This window comes from Electrona antarctica, assembly GCF_951216825.1.
Source record: "Electrona antarctica genome assembly, chromosome: 17".
Lineage (NCBI taxonomy): Eukaryota > Metazoa > Chordata > Actinopteri > Myctophiformes > Myctophidae > Electrona > Electrona antarctica.
The window spans coordinates 15,302,945-15,322,146 of record NC_136798.1 but is presented as its reverse complement, the minus strand read 5'-3'; the positions used below and the strand labels follow the sequence as shown (position 1 = coordinate 15,322,146).

At 40.6% G+C, this 19,202-nt stretch overlaps 1 protein-coding gene across 2 annotated transcripts; it reads left to right on the top strand.

Moving 5' to 3' along the window:
• The first annotated feature begins 2,181 nt into the window (after positions 1-2,181).
• nrbp1 (nuclear receptor binding protein 1) lies at positions 2,182-16,523 on the top strand. Of its 2 annotated transcripts, XM_079526653.1 has the most exons (20): positions 2,182-2,291; positions 2,428-2,494; positions 2,718-2,835; positions 2,987-3,252; positions 3,331-3,453; positions 5,576-5,677; positions 5,817-5,906; positions 6,210-6,250; positions 6,385-6,482; positions 7,018-7,101; positions 7,203-7,261; positions 8,081-8,179; positions 8,274-8,406; positions 8,635-8,725; positions 9,078-9,128; positions 10,365-10,500; positions 10,743-10,796; positions 13,165-13,228; positions 14,216-14,271; positions 14,395-16,523. In XM_079526653.1, the coding sequence occupies exons 4-20, from the start codon at positions 3,025-3,027 to the stop codon at positions 14,488-14,490; spliced, it is 1,605 nt and encodes a 534-aa protein (XP_079382779.1). In that variant the 5' UTR covers positions 2,182-2,291; positions 2,428-2,494; positions 2,718-2,835; positions 2,987-3,024; the 3' UTR covers positions 14,491-16,523. The 2 variants fall into 2 exon arrangements, with proteins under 2 accessions (XP_079382779.1, XP_079382778.1); XM_079526652.1 differs by lacking the exon at positions 2,182-2,291 and having other exon boundaries at positions 2,356-2,494; positions 2,718-2,839.
• Positions 16,524-19,202: the final 2,679 nt, after the last annotated feature.

The window sequence follows — 19,202 nt, the reverse complement described above, 5'->3', positions numbered from 1 at the left end:
CCTGTCAACAAACACACACACACACACACACACACACACACACACACACACACACACACACACACACACACACACACACACACACACACACACACAGCCAGCTATTCGCTGGTGCAAGGGCTAAAAATAGGCCTCTTATAAGAGAGGGTGGGAGACTTCTCAAATATGGCCTCAAAATCTATACCACTTTTCAATATTCACTCTCATTCATTAAGAATGACCAGAAGCTGTATCCGCACATTAAACTTTCATAGCTATAATGGCTATTGATGTGATTGTGACCATACACTCCTGGGATGTAGCTCATAGCTAATTCAGAAGAAACATATTGTAGTAAGCTGTAATATAGAGGGTATGAGCATGCACAAATTGAGTGCATGGCAAAGGGATTGGCAAAGTGTGTTTAATATTGTTTAATGTCGTTTAATGCAGACAGATTTTTCTATTTGTATGTATTTGGCTGTCATAAAATATTTTTTGCCACTCAACATTACTATTGTAGTGTTGGGGACCAGTATGTACCTGCTGTACTGTTTTACCCACATTCTATTTATTTATTGTAAGCTCTTTTACCTACATGGTTATAATCCCTGTTACAACATATCTTTTTTTTCATTTTCTTTCATGACTGGATTTCATAACCCTAGTCATCATGTGCCATTAGTATCTGCTCTACACTATTGACACCTAGTGGTACAAATAGATAGATAGATAGATAGATAGATAGATAGATAGATAGATAGATAGATAGATAGATAGATATAAATTGTCTTTATGTATAAAGACATAATATTTAAAGCTGCATTATGCAACTACCCTGCGCTACCCTAACCTGGATGCAGCCCATAGACCCTGGCCATTATGCAACTACCCTGTGCTACCCTAGCCTGGATGCAGCCCATAGACCCTGGCCACTGTCTGAGTGAACTGCAGCTACCCTAGCCTGGATGCAGCCCATAGACCCTGGCCACTGTCTGAGTGAACTGCAGCTACCCTAGCCTGGATGCAGCCCATAGACCCTGGCCACTGTCTGAGTGGACTGCAGCTACCCTAGCCTGGATGCAGCCCATAGACCCTGGCCACTGTCTGAGTGAACTGCAGCTTCGGATTTGAACACCAGTCTCCTGCCAAGTGAATGTTGTTTTTCCTTACCATTAAGCTAATAGTCTGCCTGCTTGATCAGGGTCAGGGATACATTGAATCTTGACCTTTAGGTCAAAATCTGTGCCAAACCAGAAAAAGGACATATCAAAGGTCATGTCTCACCTTAGACAGGAAGGATCTAAATGTCTCAAGATTAGGGAAATGCATAACCACGCTTAAAGTGTTACCCAAGTGTTTTAGTGTCTTTTATTGAGATTCTTCTCCATCCTCATCTTCAAACGTGCCACTTTAATAGCTCCGTTTGGAACCTCATATCTACACTGCAAGCGTAGAGGTTCCAAACGGAGCTACTAGTGACTCTGATAGTCTGATTAATCCATGGCTGGGCGACGTGGGTGTATACAATAGCCTACAGCTAAATGAAGAAAAAAATCATAATACTACCCAAAGATAAAGAGTCATTTAATTTATAGGCCTATTAGTTTATATTGCACTGGGGGGGTCGATATAAAATAATGCACATTGTAGTAGTGGTTGTATAGTCTATGCCTGTTATGTTACGTAGTCCTTCGACCTCAGATCTTCAGCACTGAAGCAATAGGACAGCGCCACAGCAGCCGAATGTAAACATAATGTTCAAGTAATTTCAAACGCTATGTAGGGGGATATCATAGAACCAACCGAACTTGGCAACCTGTGGCAGCGGTGGCCGAACGGATAGCGGCGCGGTCTAGATACCGGAAGGTTCCCAGTTCGAATCAGCCGTCCGACACGTTAAAATTACCACCGCTGAAATGCCCTTGAACAAGGCATCAACCACTACGATGAAATGTGTTCTATGAGCAGGGCCTGGCTGGAAACAAGTTCTTGAGCTTAGCCCAGATACCCTGGGTAAATATAGATTTCATTTCATTTCACCTTGCCTGCTCGTGACGTCACCTCACCCAGAAGTCGTAGACAGTGTTGCCATGTCGGCTTATTATAAGCGACTTATTTTGCTGTAAAGATTACTTGTAAAGATTGGTCGTTTCGTTGCAGGCGTGCGTGCTTTGAGTCTTTTTTTGGGCTTGTTCTTGCTTTTAGTTCTAAATATTTTAATTATTATTTAAACCAGTAGTTCTCAAATATTTTTTTTATGAAAATGTGTTTGCAAGGGAGCATTTGTGTCACTCGGCTATTTTCCTTGGGTTTGTTTTCCTGGTTGCTTATTTCTCTCACAAAATATGGCAACACTGCGTAGTGTGTGTTGTGTTCGCCATCATCGTCTAGCTAGCGTTAGGCTATTGTATTCTGTAATGTTAATTGTTTTTGTTTCCTTTCAAGCGAAGTTCGAATGAAACGCGGTTGTACACGTATTCATTAAGTGTGCTGAAGACTGGTGCAAAATTGTGTAAGTAACCAAATACAGACATCGGCTATAGTTTGCCATATTTGACGACGAGCTACCTAACATCCTTTATACTAGCTGTCAACGATAATATAGTCGCAGGATCTCAGTTGACAAATAACTTGAATGTGTATCTTGTCGAGAAAATGGTTTCATTTGTTACATGATAGTTGGAAGCTTCACAACGTTTCATGATTTTCATCTGTGGTGGTAATGTAATCTATAGGAGCTACAGAAGCAGCAGGGCGTTGTGTCACCAGACTGAAGGTCCAAAGGGCAGTCCTTGTCTGTCTGTCTGCTGAGCTCGAGCTGGCATCGTCTCATATATATACCTGGTTGACCACGTATGTTTTTAAAACTGATTTTCTTTTTCCATTTCATTTATGTGGGGAGAAAATTGGAAACTTACGTCTGTCTCTGTTCACAGATTGTTTTTAGTATCTAGAATAATCTGTGTTGTGAGTGACCATGCATTACTTTACTTTGTGTGTACAGCAGGCTGCTGTGCCAGGACAGGATAAACAAATCAAATTATGTCTGAAGGCGATAATAAGCAGGCCCTGGACTCTGCCCAAGACATGAAGTCAGAGTCAACAGCACTCACAAGTCAAGGAGTGTCATCCGTATCGCCCCCTGTGTCCATGGTAACCCATCCTGCGCCCACCACAACAGCTACAGAGGATGAGGAAGAGGAGAGTGAAGACGAGTCCGAAATTCTGGAGGAGAGCCCATGCGGACGCTGGCAGAAACGAAGAGAAGAGGTACATGGCTTGAATTGATTCTGCTGTGTGGCGGAGTCTGTTTCTGAGTTTCAGTGGTTGACGAATATTTTTTTTTAGGTGAATCAGCGCAATGTTCCTGGAATTGATAATGCGTACTTGGCCATGGACACAGAGGAAGGAGTTGAGGTGGTTTGGAATGAGGTCATGTTCTCTGAAAGGAAGATCTTCAAACTGCAGGAGGTGAGTCCACTTCTAGGCCAATGGTGATGTGTGTGTGAAGTTTGACACAATCTTTGTTTTGTTTAATGCAACTAAGGTTGCAACTAATGCAACTAAGGCTCAGATCGGTGAATCAATATGATCAAACATGAGCTACCTGCCCCTCTATACCAGAAAGCACATTGTGCCTTTCTTCAAACCCACGGGTACATCAGGAATCTCAACGTTTTAAGGGAGGTGCACTGCCAGAAGCAGGCATGACCCCCGTGAGGTGTGCCCCAAGAGAGGCATAAGCCGAGCGAGTGCCACTACACAGCTGAGTGGCGCAATGGCCGCGCTGCGGATTAAACGATGTTGGAGCTGCATATCAATAGGATGGGATATTATAATCTACTTCTAAATCGCAAATACTGTAGTACTTGACTTGAAAATCTGGGATTGAGTTGACATACCGTAGTCCGCATCTGGAAATGTAGATATGCAGCTTTTTTTGGGTTCTGAAATGTCAACATTCAACGTACGAGAGCTGGTTTGCAGAAACCTTGTGATAAGGCTGCCTGTCAAGTGTTTGTTTCCCTCTTGTTCCAACGTCCTTATGCAATGCATTGCAATCATGCCTATTGCTGGCAGCCTCGAAACACTTTATATGGCATGCATTACCTCAATATTTACTGAAACACATTCCAGGGATGTCAGCAGCTATACTATGATTGTTTGTTGCATAAACCGCTTGCAAGTTTTCTTTTCACCTTTTACTCGTCAACATTCAATTCAATGGGCACTGCAATACAGGGCCCCCCTGGAAAGAATAAAAAGATTCTGCACTGGATTGTGAGCTAATATTCTTCAACAGACAAGACATCATAATTTACTTAGGTTGGCTTTTTTATGGAAGAACTCAACTGATGCACATACAGGCTTTAAAACATTACATTTTACTCAAAATGTCTTCTTCCCTGCCCCATTTATGTAGGCTTAACACATTACATTTAACTTGTAATTTCTTCTTCCCTTCACCATTTATGTATTGTGAGCTAACTCTGTCTCACCCTCTGTCTCACACACACATACGCACATAATTGAGAATTCATGTTGAACACAACTCAACAAGAGCCCAACCACCGGCATGCTGTCATGTGCAGACAGATGCCAAGTACCAGGGCTAGTTTAAGCTCATATTAAAGAACTAACATTTGCATTTCTTTAGTTCACTTGGCTGAAATGAGTTCTGCTCTCTTCTTCTGCAGTGATGGTGTGATCCACAAAACTTTTAATTGATACAAAACTATAGCATCATCTGCATGATTCTATGGCATTGTTTTGTTTTGTTTTATCATTGTATCATTCTTTTTTTGGTCAACTAGAGTTTGTAATGGGAAAAATACACTTCCTTTGTACTTAAAGTGTGTGATACAAAGATCGATCTTTAACATTTGATCAAACAAAATCAATCTTTACAAATAGAAATTGTATTAAATTATCTGGAAATGAGCTCCACAGTTTTTGAGACCTCCAGTAGTACTATTACTTGGTAGTGTATTTTGGCTCAGATAGTGCCATCCTCTGAGCAGCTTGAAATCATGTCCAGAGATGAGGGGCACTTCAAGTACGTCTTTACCATGTAATTGCATGTCTGATTTTGTTTGTTTGTTTGAAATTCTTTATTTAGGAATACCCCATTGAGATATAGTATCTCGTTTTCGAGAGGGTCCTAACTGTACAATCAATACAAAACACTTAACAAAGGAAAATAAGAAAAAAGAAAAAAGATTGATTGATTACATTGAAAATTCACTCAAAAGGATACAGACATAAGAAAACCGGTAGGCTTGTTTCCGTTGTGGTCCTTTTGGGGAAAGGGGACAGGGAGCAACAATACAAAATAAAATACATGTACCTTTGTATTTTGCCCTGCCCCCCTTCCTTTTGGGAAAGGGGGGCAGGAGACAAGAAAAACATAACATAATACAAAACACAAAACAATTATATTTTGTCATACTCATACATAGTGTCAGAAAGGTGCTGGCAGGTAGCTTAAACAAAAATGCTTTCTGTGGACACTGCCACTTAACCCCCTCTATACAATGCATGTACCATACTACCCACCATGCTAACCTTTTTTTTTAAATAATTCTCCTCACAGGACAAGGTTAAAACAGTTTTTGACAACTTGGTCCAGTTGGATCATGTGAACATTGCCAAGTTTCACAAGTACTGGGCTGATGTGAAGGAAAACAGAGCTAGGGTAGGCGATTCTCTTTTTTATACATACAATACATAACACACACACACACACACACCGATATGTATAATTAATATACAAAATATGCTGGCTCTTATAAGTAGTGTTATATATATATATTGTATGCATTATATATTTGCAGGTAATTTTCATCACAGAATACATGTCCTCAGGAAGTCTGAAACAGTTTCTAAAAAAGACCAAGAAAAACCACAAGACCATGAATGAAAAGGTATGTACTGTCTGTAACTGCTTCCGTCAAACATGACCTGTTTTCTCACTCACCTGATTGTGCTGTCCTTGATAACTAAGCTCTTTCAAAAGTGTTTTTGTTTTTGCTGTGTTAGACTGCCTTTATTCCACAATAGTTGCAATCGAGATATTTGGAAATTGAATATGTATTTTTATTTTCCTTTCTGTTACTTTATTGTGTTGTGTTTTTAATTGCCGTATGGATCTTCCTGGATCTGAAATTAGGTTGAATTGAACTAGAAATACCCAGCATAGCTTTTAAACCTATTTAATTATCTTTCAGGCCTGGAAGCGCTGGTGCATACAAATACTTTCTGCTCTCAGGTCAGTAGCATACGGGTGTCGGGGGAGTAAATGTTTGAATACAGTACATCAGACCATGATGAGCGGACAAAACAGTTCCCTGCCTTGCACTGTTTTAGCATTTTTTAACTTTGGTCTCCATTTCTTGTTCCTAGCTACTTGCACTCTTACGAATCTTCTCCCATCATTCATGGAAACCTGACCTGTGACACCATCTTCATCCAACACAATGGCCTCATTAAAATCGGCTCAGGTGAGCCCCAGTAAAGACAATTTTGAATGAAAAGATATGCCTGTAGCAAAAAAGTTAATCATTTACTGCCATTGAAATGCTTTTTGTATCTTAGAGATGCCATAGATCTTATGTGCAAAACAAACAAGCAGCATGTTCTCTCAGGGCACATTGATGCACAAATATTAAACAAAAACTAACTTTCATAAAATATAAATTAAAGTTGTAAGCAATTGAAAAGAAGAAGAAAAACAATGCAAATTGTGAATATTGTTAAACAAATGAAGTCATCTGACGAAGATAGATCAAAAGCTCGTTTGGTTAAATAAAGAAGTTAAATAAAGAAGCTGTCAGTGTGTGCGTTCAAGAGCTGAACTTAACCTTGCACCCGCTGTCAATAGTTAACTTCTCAATACGCTGATTCATTGTGAGACAATGACTTAATTACAGCCACATTACAGCTAATATATCAGCTGGTCAGACCTCTTTTCTTAATGCATAGGTGGGCCTTAGCTGCTCCAGAATGTAATGGCAATTTCTTTACCTTCCATTTCAGTGGCACCAGACACCATTAACAACCACGTTAAAACCTGCCGTGAGGAACAGAAGAGCCTACATTTTTTTGCTCCAGAGTATGGAGGTCAGAGCTGAACTTGTACATTGCTTGTTTCGTCGTTTGTGAATACTGCTTGTGGTGGGGGGGCATCTAAAATGATACTGATCCGCATGTCTGCTTTTCAGCTGTTGCGGATGTCACCACAGCTGTGGATATCTATTCGTTTGGAATGTGCGCCTTAGAGGTGAGGGAATACCAGATCACTAATGAGCTATTACTCGCACACTGAAAATTATTAGAATCCTCTGAAGTTCAATTAATCCTATCCATTGAACATAATGAGAAGAAAAATGTATGCAGAGATGCTCTTGTTTGACTGAGTTGTAGTATCATAGACATTTGTTAATGGTAATATACTGATGCATCCCTGACACATTGTTAATAAATTAGACACTTTAGCACAACTGGACATTCTGATTGTTCTGTTATCAGCATGGAACATTCACATGTTTTAATTTAGACAGATGGTACTTTGCTTTCTATTATGACTTACTGGGTTTAACTCCAACACTTCCATCCATCCTATCCAAGGAATATATATTTGAAATGTAAGTCTACTCAGGCTGTGTATTCAGACTCAGTTTTATTGTTACTTAATACCAACAGCTTGTCACATTTAAAAACAACCGACACATAGAGAGAGAGAGAGAGAGAGAGAGAGAGAGAGAGAGAGAGAGAGAGAGAGAGAGAGAGAGAGAGAGAGAGAGAGAGAGAGAGAGAGAGAGAGAGAGAGAGAGAGAGAGAGAGAGAGAGAGAGAGAGAGAGAGAGAGAGAGAGAGAGAGAGAGAGAGAGAGAGAGAGAGAGAGAGAGAGAGAGAGAGAGAGAGAGAGAGAGAGAGAGAGAGAGAGAGAGAGAGAGAGAGAGAGAGAGAGAGAGAGAGAGAGAGAGAGAGAGAGAGAGAGAGAGAGAGCATTGGGAGTACTGATGGTTTGGAAGAAGAAAATGTTGGACAGCCTGCTGGTGCTTGCACCTTGATTCCAAACTAATTTCCCATGTTTTTAGATGGCAGTGCTGGAAATCCAGAGCAATGGAGAGTCGTCTTATGTGTCCCAAGAAGCCATAAACAGTGCCATACAGTTGCTGGAGGACCCACTACAAGGGGTGAGGGCTAATCACTTAAAACCTGTTGGTTTCTGTGTGAGACAAAGAGATCCCTTTTGTACGTTTATTTATTTTTTATTTTTCCTACTTCCAGGAATTCATTCAGAAGTGTCTGGAAGTAGACCCCAGTAAGCGACCAACAGCCAGGGAGCTGTTGTTTCATCAGGCCTTGTTTGAAGTGCCTTTACTAAAACTGCTGGCTGCACATTGTATCGTCGGCCATCAGCGTGAGTGAATAATACAAATTTATGTTGTGCACTAGTCGTTTTAGTTTATGTTTAATGACAGAGGTTTGGTGTGGTTTAGGGATATTTATTCGACTATACTAATACGTAGTTTGAACAGCAAGTGTGTGGACAACCTATGTGACACAAGTGACAGTATGACGTTGGAAATGGTGACACCATGCTTTAATCTTGTGGAAACATCCTATCCTCTCCTATCTTATCTTACAGATATGATTCCAGAAAATGCTTTAGAGGAGATGACCAAAAATATGGACCCTAACTTGGTGATTGTTGAGGTCAAGGAAGGTGTTCAGCTGAAGTAAGTATTGAGTATCATGCATCTATCCTTTGAATCAGAATTATAGTGTATTAGCGACTGGTAAAAGAAACATGTGACGATAATAAACAACTACATTTTTGGCATTGTTTCTGATGGTCTTTGCAATTCTAATGAGTCCAGTTGTACAATAAGCTTAAATTCTTAGATTGGCAATTTGCAACTTCAAGCAACTAGGAGCATATCATGTGATGCTCCTAGTTTATTTACATTGCATGTTGACAATTGATTTATTCCAGTGTGAGTGCTCAATAAATTAGAGAAAAGGTCTGATTTGAGTTAACCCTGGAAGTCTGGAACTGACTTTTCAATATGAACCACCATTTATTTTCAGGCTTTCCCAGTTTCCTGCTCTTGAGCTGGACAAGTTCTTGGAAGATGTAAGGTAAGGAAGCTAATTTAGTTTGTTATAAACTGGTTTTGTTATGTTTGCTGGCACAAACATGTCGGTCTAAAAGTGCATTGATACCTGCCAACCAGTGCTGCCCAGGTAAACAAAATTACGCTTTTAAAGTGACCGTACACACATTAACCAGTTAACCGTTTCTTTAATATTATTTTCCAAAAGTAAAACGGTCAATTGCCTTCCGCCTGTTAGAAAAGTACTGTATTTGAAGGCCCTAGTAAAAGATACTGGTTGTGTTCAGAATGTATTGTTGTCTACTTGTCTCCTGTCTTTCCACAAAATAATAGAAAATGCTCGATAGTGGGCTCAATAAGAACCCGGCTCGTTAAGCTTGAGCGATACGGTGCTCGTCATCATTAAAAAATGAACAAGCTCCATCCCTATTGGTGATGTCCTACAAGGCAATCAAAGATGTGGAATTAACTTAGCCTGGCTAATAAGCCAGACCGAATCAGCCGTTGGCAAAAAGAAATTGCCTGCCGGTGGATTACGGTCTGGAGAGGCTCAATTGAACGCCCATTTCTTACACCAGAGAACTGGTGTGGCCAATCGGGACACGGTATGCAATATGGGCGGGCTTTGGTACAGTGACGTTCAATGCTTGAGACCTTTGACTGACAGTAGCTCTGACCAATTGCGTCAAAGAGAAAATGTTTGAACCCGCCCCCCCGGGAAACAAGATCCATACACAGCATCTCCAGACTCAAATACCACACGACAGTGTGATTTGAATTATCACAGTAGGGACAGGACCTCTGTCCGTAATATACATATTTAACATAGAGTTTAAGTGGGCTATTAGAATTAACTAAAAATGTGGCTCTCCTAGCTCAATCTGGGAACCCATTGGCAAAAAACAGGGGGAAAAGAATCCTTTGAATTTGCTGCTGGGTGCACGTGTAGAAATGTAGAAACCGGATGTTGGCCCTTTAGCGCTCCACTTCCGTGGTGCGTCTTTGTTTACATTCCTAACATTTCTAAACTCTAAACGTAACGGGAGTTGCTGACAGATTCAGCTGCGGAGCTTGGCCTTCAGCCACGTTGGACATATCTCTCCTAAAATGTATGGTCAGGCTCTGCATATTCGCACTCAGGGTGGGAATCCCCACCCCAAATGTGATGTAAAAGCAACATGATCACAGTGTGAATATATACATTGAGGTAAGAGTCCTTTAGTTTGTCATACGTTTGCGTTGCATGGCTTTCTCTTATCAGGAATGGAATCTACCCTCTGACGGCGTTTGGCATGCCATGTCCACAGCAACCTCAACAGGAGGCAGTGAAATCACCCATAATCCCCCCTTCAGTCACAACCCCTACCCCAGAACCTGCGGAACTTGAGACCAGGAAGGTAAGCCGAGCACAAAATATTTGCAATTTAATGTCTGTTGCATCCTGTTGTTCATTAGAGCCCTTGATGGAACCAAACAAATGTTTTATGACGAACTCGAGCACTCAATCACGGTTTGAATTGTTCATTCACTGCCGCTTATAAAGTATTAATACATAATGGTGAACACATAATAGGGTAATAACGATCAGAATCTGCTTGGTAAAGCAGTAACCCAGAGCCATTTTCTCTTAACTCTTCAGGTCCTTCAGATGCAGTGCAATATTGAGCCAGTTGACGAGGGAGCCAAGCATCATGTAAGTCTCAAGTCAGACTGGCAGTCGGCCACGACTCCTGCGCTATGAATGTGACTTCCTTCAAAACAGAACTCTTTATTTTCACAACTAGGACATTGTCAGCCTCCCTCCAGAAATTGCTCTCATGAGGTCATTGTAGGAAACAAAAACAAGACGGGGTCTATTGAAAACTAAGAAATTATGAGGATCTCGAAATCCACATAGAAATGTTGTGCCTACATTGTGAATCTCAGATTTGACTCCGATGTGGATCGCTGACTATGTAAACATCGGTCATCTGTGTCGTCACTTGTCTATAACTTTTAACCTATAACCTTTTCTATAAAATATCTATCACTCCAAGGTTGCAAGGTTTCAGGTCAATCAGACATTATTATACAATTAATTAAAGTAAACTATTTCAAAAGTATAAAATGTATGTTAAAAGCGGTTTGTGAGATTAGCTCCGGGCACGCACACACGCACGCAGTTTGTGAATAATGTCATCAATCTGACTTCATTTGTACATACTACCTGTGTATATATATATATGTACATAAAGACAAATACCGTTCTAAATGGCTGACCTCTTCAGTGCCACGCCATAAAAACAAGCTTCATATTGCAAAAACTAAAATGGTAAATGGTGCATTTATATTCCACCTTTATCCAAGGCGCTTTACATAGATTGTGCATCACCCATTCACGGATTTCACGCACACATTTATACACCAAATGGCAGAGGAAACCATGCAAGGCACCAACCAGCACATCAGGAGCAATTAAGGGTTCAGTGTCTTGCTCAAGGACACTTCGACACAAACTCTGGGGAAGCCCGGGTTCGAACTGGCAACCAGTTACCATCCGGCCACTCTACCTTTCTAGTAATAACTAGAAAGGTCGCAATTTTAAAAAATTGCAAAGTGTGGTTGCCGCAGTGGCTTACATATGCCCCTCCCACTGATATTTCCAGCCAATTACAATGTCGCGTCACCCCTGCGATCATGCATAAGTAATTCGGAGGGGATTTATCCCCCAAAAATCATGTTTTTCCGACAAACGGTTAAATTTCTCGCATTTGCGGCACCCCCTATGGATGGAAATGGAATTGCTTTTGGAACTTGGTTGATTGAACCACCCGCGACATGCGATTAAAATTTGGGATGGATTGGACATTCCGTTCGTGATTTATGGCATTTTTTTAAAATAGGCCCCTCCTACTATCTTCGGACGACGATTACGGCCGAACGATACGCAGTACCAAAATTCTGCAATTGGTATTTTAATTGGATGGGTCCGGAGATCATGTGTGCCGATTTTTGTGAGACAAAATCTGTAGGAGGAGGAGCCAAAAGTGTGTTTTGGAGAAAATTCTAATTTGCAGGATTTTTTTCCAGGTCGAAAATGGGCGTGGCCTATATGTGGAAATGCATCATGACCCAAGGAATCCATGGAAAAAGAAATTTAGATTTTACGACTTACGGTTCAAGAGTTATAGGGAAAAACGCAAAATCATGTTTCTGCAAGAAACGGTTAAATTTTTCGCATTTGCGGCGCCCCCTGTGGATGAAAATGGAATCGCTTTTGGCTTTTGGTTGATTAAACCACCCGCGACATCTGGACATTCCGTTTCTTGATTTTAGGCATTTTTTGTAAAATAGGCCCCTCCCACTAACTTCGGACGACGATTAAGGCCGAACGATACGGACAAAAAAAATTCAAAAAATCTGAAAAAAATTGAAACGCAGTCCGATAGGTCCAGAGATCATGTGTACCGATTTCTGTGAGATTCGGACAAAATCTGTAGAATCAGAAAATAAAAGTGTGTTTTGAAGAAAATTCAAAATGGCGGAAAATCTATCCTAACACAAATGGGCGTGGCCTATATGGGGAGATGCGTCATGACCCAAGGAATCCAGGGCAACAATAATTTTGATTGTACAACCTATGGTTCAAGAGTTATAAGCCAAAACATAAAGTGGGCTTCCCCATTATAAGTCTATGGAGAACTAATTAATTAATCATCAATTAAACTATACAACGGATCTCTTAGCAAAATACAAGCACACGATTCCCGATGAAGCCGGTCGATTTGACATATGGCTTGAGTGTGTGCGGCAAAAACTGTGGGAGGAGTAGTGCGTCAAAGTATCCAAATGATCAATAACAATAGTCTGGTTGGTTGCCCTGTTAGGGCAACCACACTAATAGTCTGGTTGGTTGCCCTGTTAGGGCAACCACACTAATAACATACAATTCTGATTGCAGAATTGTACACGGAAGCACGTTCTCAATAAGCAGCAGATAGGGAATGACATTCCATTTTTAATTCTACACAGTTTCACAGTGAAAGTTAAAAAAAATAACACCCGTAATTTTCTCTTTTCAGCTTACGTTGCTCTTGAAGCTTGAGGATAAGTTGAACAGGCACTTGAGTTGTGATTTACTACCAAGTGAGTATTTTCAACTTTTTATGTTTTTTCATTAATAAGCCGACTGATCCGTTATTTTCACTAGTACTACTTACGAGTACTAACAAGCTATTCACAAGCTTGTGACTAAATAACTATGTTGGAGCCATTGGAGCAAGAGTTATATTTTTGCATTTCCTGAAAAGTAACGGACAGTGACGATATGTTGTACTGTACTGTAAATCAGTAAGGCTGACTGACTCGTTCTAGGATAATCACAGTAATATTGCTTTTATAGTGCAAACAGGTTTTGCGTAGCCAAACTACTATTACACAATTTCCGAGTGCTACATAGAGTCTGGAACTACAAGCCGAGAAAGGAAGCTGCCATCTGTTTCCCATTTCCGTTCACATATTTTTAGTTTAAAACATATTTTTTGTTTAAAACATATTTTTGAATTCTCATTTCCGATAACAGCAAGCTGTATATACTTTCGCTACAAATGTATGTGACTTCAAAGAGATGCATATCGACTGTATGACGGAAGCATTTAAAAATTGTGGGAGGCAACAGTCTGGCTTTGTAATGGGAGTATGTTTATTATTATTTTCAATTTTTGGTACCACCAACAAATGCACTTCTTTCAAAACTTCATCAACAATAATATTGCTAAGCAACATATAACAGTCAGCCCAGACTAGTTCCAGTACTGTTATACTGTACTACTGTATATCAGTACTCATGGAATACATACTGTACCACTTTTCCAATCAAATTACCTTACCAGAACCAACTGTTAACAGATCACAGTGGCTGTTCAGAATCAGTGAAATTACACTAATCATGTTTGCCCAGTGCCGTCCATATACATGCATTTATTATACAGGTATACCTTGGTGAGTGGTTTGAGTTTTTGCCTTAGTGTCAAGGACATTTCACTGTTTGACACATGCTGGTAATACTATTTCAGCAATAGGACACCTTGACATCTCTGTAGTTATCTCATAAGCTCTCCATATCTTGCCCAGATGAGAATGTGCAGGAGCTTGCTGTGGAGTTGGTCCAACTGGGATTCATCAGTGAGGTAAGCAGAGTTCATCATGACCAAAGTGACCTCTTGGCACCCCTCCAGTTCCAGCTAAAGACATGACTCTAGGTTAAAGTCAAACTGAGTCAAATCCTCTCAATCTGCATCTCTCTACCACAGGGCGATCAGCCGCGACTTGCATCAGTTCTAGAAGAGGCCTTCTCAAAGTTCTACAATCGTAACGGTTCTCTGAATCCAGTCACAGTCTCCTCATAGCAGAGGAGCAACCAGCCCTTTGTACCCCACCTTCTCCGTTCACATACAGTAGGACTCGCTTTCGCTCCACCTTTAGAGTTGTGGAAAAGCTTTGCAGGAATGGAGGACAAAGCCCCAGCCTCTTCCCAAATTTGGACTCCTGCCTTCACATCTCTCGTGGGAAAAGCTGCCACTAAGTGGTTGGTCTATTTGTATCTTTTTTTTCCTCCCTTCCCAGTGCAGCCATCTGCTTCTCTGTTTTTAAAAGAGGACAATTGTAACCTAGTTACGACATTAAGGAAAAAGCTTATCTTTTCTTGGTTTCATTTGTGTCATTGCCATTTTGTTGTTGTTTTTTGTCTGCAAGACAATTACCCAATGTGACTTTTCTGTAATGTGGAACAAGGTCTAATTACTTTATTATAATGCACTCTACTAAGTGCATTGGTAGAGACAGAGAGGTGTAGGTGTGTGTGTGTGTGTGTGTGTGTGTGTGTGTGTGTGTGTGTGTGTGTGTGTGTGTGTGTGTGTGTGTGTGTGTGTGTGTGTGTGTGTGTGTGTGTGTGTGTGTGTGTGTGTGTGTGTGTGTGTGTGTGTGTGTGTGTGTGTGTGTGTGTGTGTGTGTGTGTGTGTGTGTGTGTGTGTGTGTGTGTGTGTGGTAGATTTGTAGCTGACGAGGGGAATATTTGGAGTCGTAAGAGCAGGGAAAGTAACTCGCTTATGATTTTCATAGCTCATGACACCACATGCAATGAGCCTTGCTCTGTGAAAGCGAAGATGTGAGCTAAAAACAGAATAGCATCAGTATTTTCCTTACTGTATTTTTAAGATTTTTACTTAAACTGTTAAATAGCTCTACCCGCATAAGCCAGTGTAGCCTGCGTGGTACAGGTACTGTATGGTGTTGTAAGGTATGTCTGGTTTTCAATGGCCCTTTTCACTTTCTCTCTTATTGCGTTGAATAATGCATTTCCCTGGATAAAATCAATTACCGAAGGCTGTTGGATGCATTACACTACTGATGCAAGTGTTTCCAACCTATAGCCTGCGTATGTATGTCTGCATATGCAGTCATGTAATCACAATATTCAGTAACAACCCATTTCCGAAAAGTATGTGTATCTGTTAAAATCACCATGGTGAAAATAATTTGTACACTGTATCATGATTGTGTAATGTATTTCACTGTCTGCACTTAAAATTCATCTCTGGTGAATGTATGCTTGAACCTAGTACTACTTACTCCATTTCCTTCTTTCAGTGATAAGGGATATCGTTATTTCACCATGCTCCAACTATTTCTGTAACTTGTGTATTTACTTATTATTTAAGTATCCCATTTCTCCCATCTGTAATCAAGAACAGTGGATCAGTTATTTGTCAGTGCCATTTCATAGTGGAGAGATAAGTAATAACCAGACAGAACTCTGACATGTTATGAAATGTATTTGTTGTATGTCAGCAAATATGGTATTTATGTACATGGCCATGTAATGAATAACCTGAGGCTGAAGTTTTATTTATTCAAAAATGACAAAAAAAAAAAAACATTCTACTGTACCCCAAAAGGGGTTCCCGGATTGAAAGGCATAGTTACATAATAGGGGTTCCTGGTTTAAATGGTGCAAAGTAAGCTACAGGTAAAATGCTTTGCTTATCATGCCTTATATGTCTCTGTTTTTAGTTTGATATTTTATTATTAGCTTTATTTTTGCCTGACATCAGTGGCAGAACATGGAACATTTAGCTCTTTAAAGTCCATTAAACCCTTATGAGTCCATTAGACCACCATTAATCATCACCTCTCAACATACTTTACCTCTATTATAGTTGCCACTATACTCATCCTGATGGCAACAATCTGTTGTCTCTTAACAAACAAATATTCCTACATGCTATCCATATAACGTACTGTATTTCTTCAGTAGGCTATGGGACAATTAAGATGTAAGAGTGGTTCTGTATAGCATGCTTGTAACCATCTTGTACACGGTATGTTGAACATTATACTTAAATCCTCTCCCTTTTTCAGTTCCTAAATTAAAACTACACCAAGAGAATGGAAAGCTCGTCTTCTTTCATTGTTCTACTTACATACATTTTCGCCAGTTTTCCATGTTTTTAGCTTGTCAGGTTGGTGGACAGTGGACACTAATGAGACGGACTGAATTGGCCATGAACATAATGTGTTAAAATCATATTGCCTTACTCTTGAGATAGAAATGTTTCATTGAAAGTCAATGTGGTCTAAAATGGATTTGACTTTGTTATTGCCTAATAGTGTTTTGCAATCTAAATATACAATTGAGAAGAGCACACTTGTGTGCACGCACGTCTTTGTTCGGTTGGCCAAGTAATAGACCATGATGTATGCCGAAGTGCCTTTTAAGCCTGTGCTTTGTGGCTGTGATACGTAACGTTACTGACTTTACCTCTGCGTTTTCAACCCCTACCTTGACGTGCGCCTCTGGGGGCCACCCCTAGTGAGTCCATTGTCATGGACCTTGAACAGTGTTTGTGCCAACTGCCAAGTTTGATGCAGATTGGAGCAACTGCGATATGGCTATTCTGATGGCAGACCCCTGACCAGTGTTAGTGCCAAGTTGGGTTTTAAGTTGCTTGATTCAGTATTTTGACATGCCCCCTTCCTTTAAACCCATTGTAACTTCAAACTCTATTTTAAACATGATAGATTCATTGAAAATACCTGTCCTTGGTTCTGGTGACTTATATTGTCCTAATATGTGAGGGGCCAAACCAATACATTTTTCTTTTTTATATAATTTACACTACACTCTAGGACTACAATTTCATTCACTGTGTCGGCACTAACTCTGTACTCCTGGTCTCGGGCAATAACAAATTGCAGGTTGAAAATGCCCTTAGCTCTGAACTCTAAAATCTGCACCTGGCTTGCTGGTAAAAAATATATATAAAAAACTACCTTTACACCTGGGCAAAACTGAATGCATTCTGGAGCACTCACCCAATGTAATTTTGTCTACAAACTGGTCAGGTCACTACTTGGTCTCACACCTATATCAACTTGCAATGGGCCTTGTCTTCGAGATACTTAAAGGATCAGGGATGCCCATGTACCTGTCAAACTACTTAAATGAGGTGAGACACACACAGTCACAACCCCAGAGGGAGCTAACCTGATCTCGTTCAACCTAGAATTGGCACAAACAAGGGGTTAAATTAGTTCTACTGCTATGCCACCAAAATGTGGGATGCCCTACCAACAGCCTTCAAAAAGTGACTCCTTACCTTCAAAACCACCATGAAAGAGCAATTTGTAAGTCGTCCTAGAAAAGTCTTCTAAGCTTAAACCCAGAAATGCCCCAACTTCAAATTGTTTTCTGTAGATATATGTATTGCTACTAGTGTTGATGATGGTCTCAAGGTTTGAAACAGCTGACTTCCTGCATGAACAAAAAACTGTTCTAGAGTCTGTACCCATACACAGTGACCAGGGAATTACTGTGGTTCAGAAGATGTTTGCACACACATGTCCCAGGAAGGCTTCAGGTCCAGACGGGATATGTGGCCGGCTGCTGCACTCATGCAGTCAGGAGGTAGCGGAGACTTGGTGCCCCATCTACCAAAAGTCACTGGACTCATGTACTGTTCCGTCCACCTGGAAAGACTCCATTATAATCCCTGTTCCCAAAAAGGCATGCGACAAGGAAAATAATGATAATGAGTCGCTTTGACTTCAGTAATTATGAAGTGTTTTGAAAAATCTGCTGAAGGCAGCGGTTGGCTCTTCATTAGATGAGTTCCAGTTTGCATATAGGAGTGACGGGTATAGAGGATGCAGTTTTGGCCTTGGACTACTTTCTGTTGAAACACCTGGACAATAACAAAGCTTATGCACGCCGCCTTCTTGTAGATTTCAGTTCAGCATTTAATACGATAGTCACATCTCTTAATTAAGCGGTTGAGGGACCTTAATGTCCATCCCCTTATCATTATCATTAGCACCTCAGGGCTGTGTTAGCTCACCTGTCCTTTTTACTTCATACACAAATGAGTGTAGAAGTGGTAACCCGAATAACTATATCATTAAATTCTCGGATGATACTGCCATCCTAGCCCTTCTGGATAAGGATGGGGATTTAGCGGACTACTTTTTAGAGATACAGAGCTTTGTAAAGTGGTGTGATGACAACCACCTTGTTCTTAATGTCACACACAAGACACAGGAGATAGTGTTTGACCCTAAGAGTATTGGTGACCACAGGCCTGTGGTCATTCATGACTCGACCATCTCACAGATCTCCTTATATAAATACTTGGGTATCTGTATTGAGAACTCACTAACTTGGAATACACATGTGGACAGTCTCTGTAGTAAACTACAGCAAAGACTGCACTTCCTCCACCGTCTCAGGGTTCATGGTGTTGACCAAAAATGTATGTTAGTGTTCTATCGAGCCGAAAGAGAGAGAGAGAGAGAGAGAGAGAGACGAGTCACGACTGATGGAGACCATAGATATAAACTATATCTATGATGGAGACTGCAAGTTACAGAGACTGTACAGAGAGGAGACCTTTGAATAATGCCTGGTGTTCAAACTAAAGTGGACAGCCTTGCTGCTGTAGCGTTGGCTGTCCATGAGGTGGAGGCAGTTTCTTAATTTGTATTAAGAAACAGATAGGCAGGCCTCAACAAAATAGAAGTAAAGTGGTACCCTGGCCTGTTTTACAAAAATCGCAGAATGTGAAAC

Excerpts from the sequence above, each read along its gene's own strand:
- nrbp1 (XM_079526653.1), top strand. The coding sequence starts at position 3,025 with ATGTCTGAAGGCGATAATAAGCAGGCCCTGGACTCTGCCCAAGACATG. Across the intron at positions 6,483-7,017 it reads CCTCATTAAAATCGGCTCAG|TGGCACCAGACACCATTAAC; the intron begins GTGAGCCCCAGT and ends CTTCCATTTCAG. Across the intron at positions 9,129-10,364 it reads AAGTTCTTGGAAGATGTAAG|GAATGGAATCTACCCTCTGA; the intron begins GTAAGGAAGCTA and ends TTCTCTTATCAG.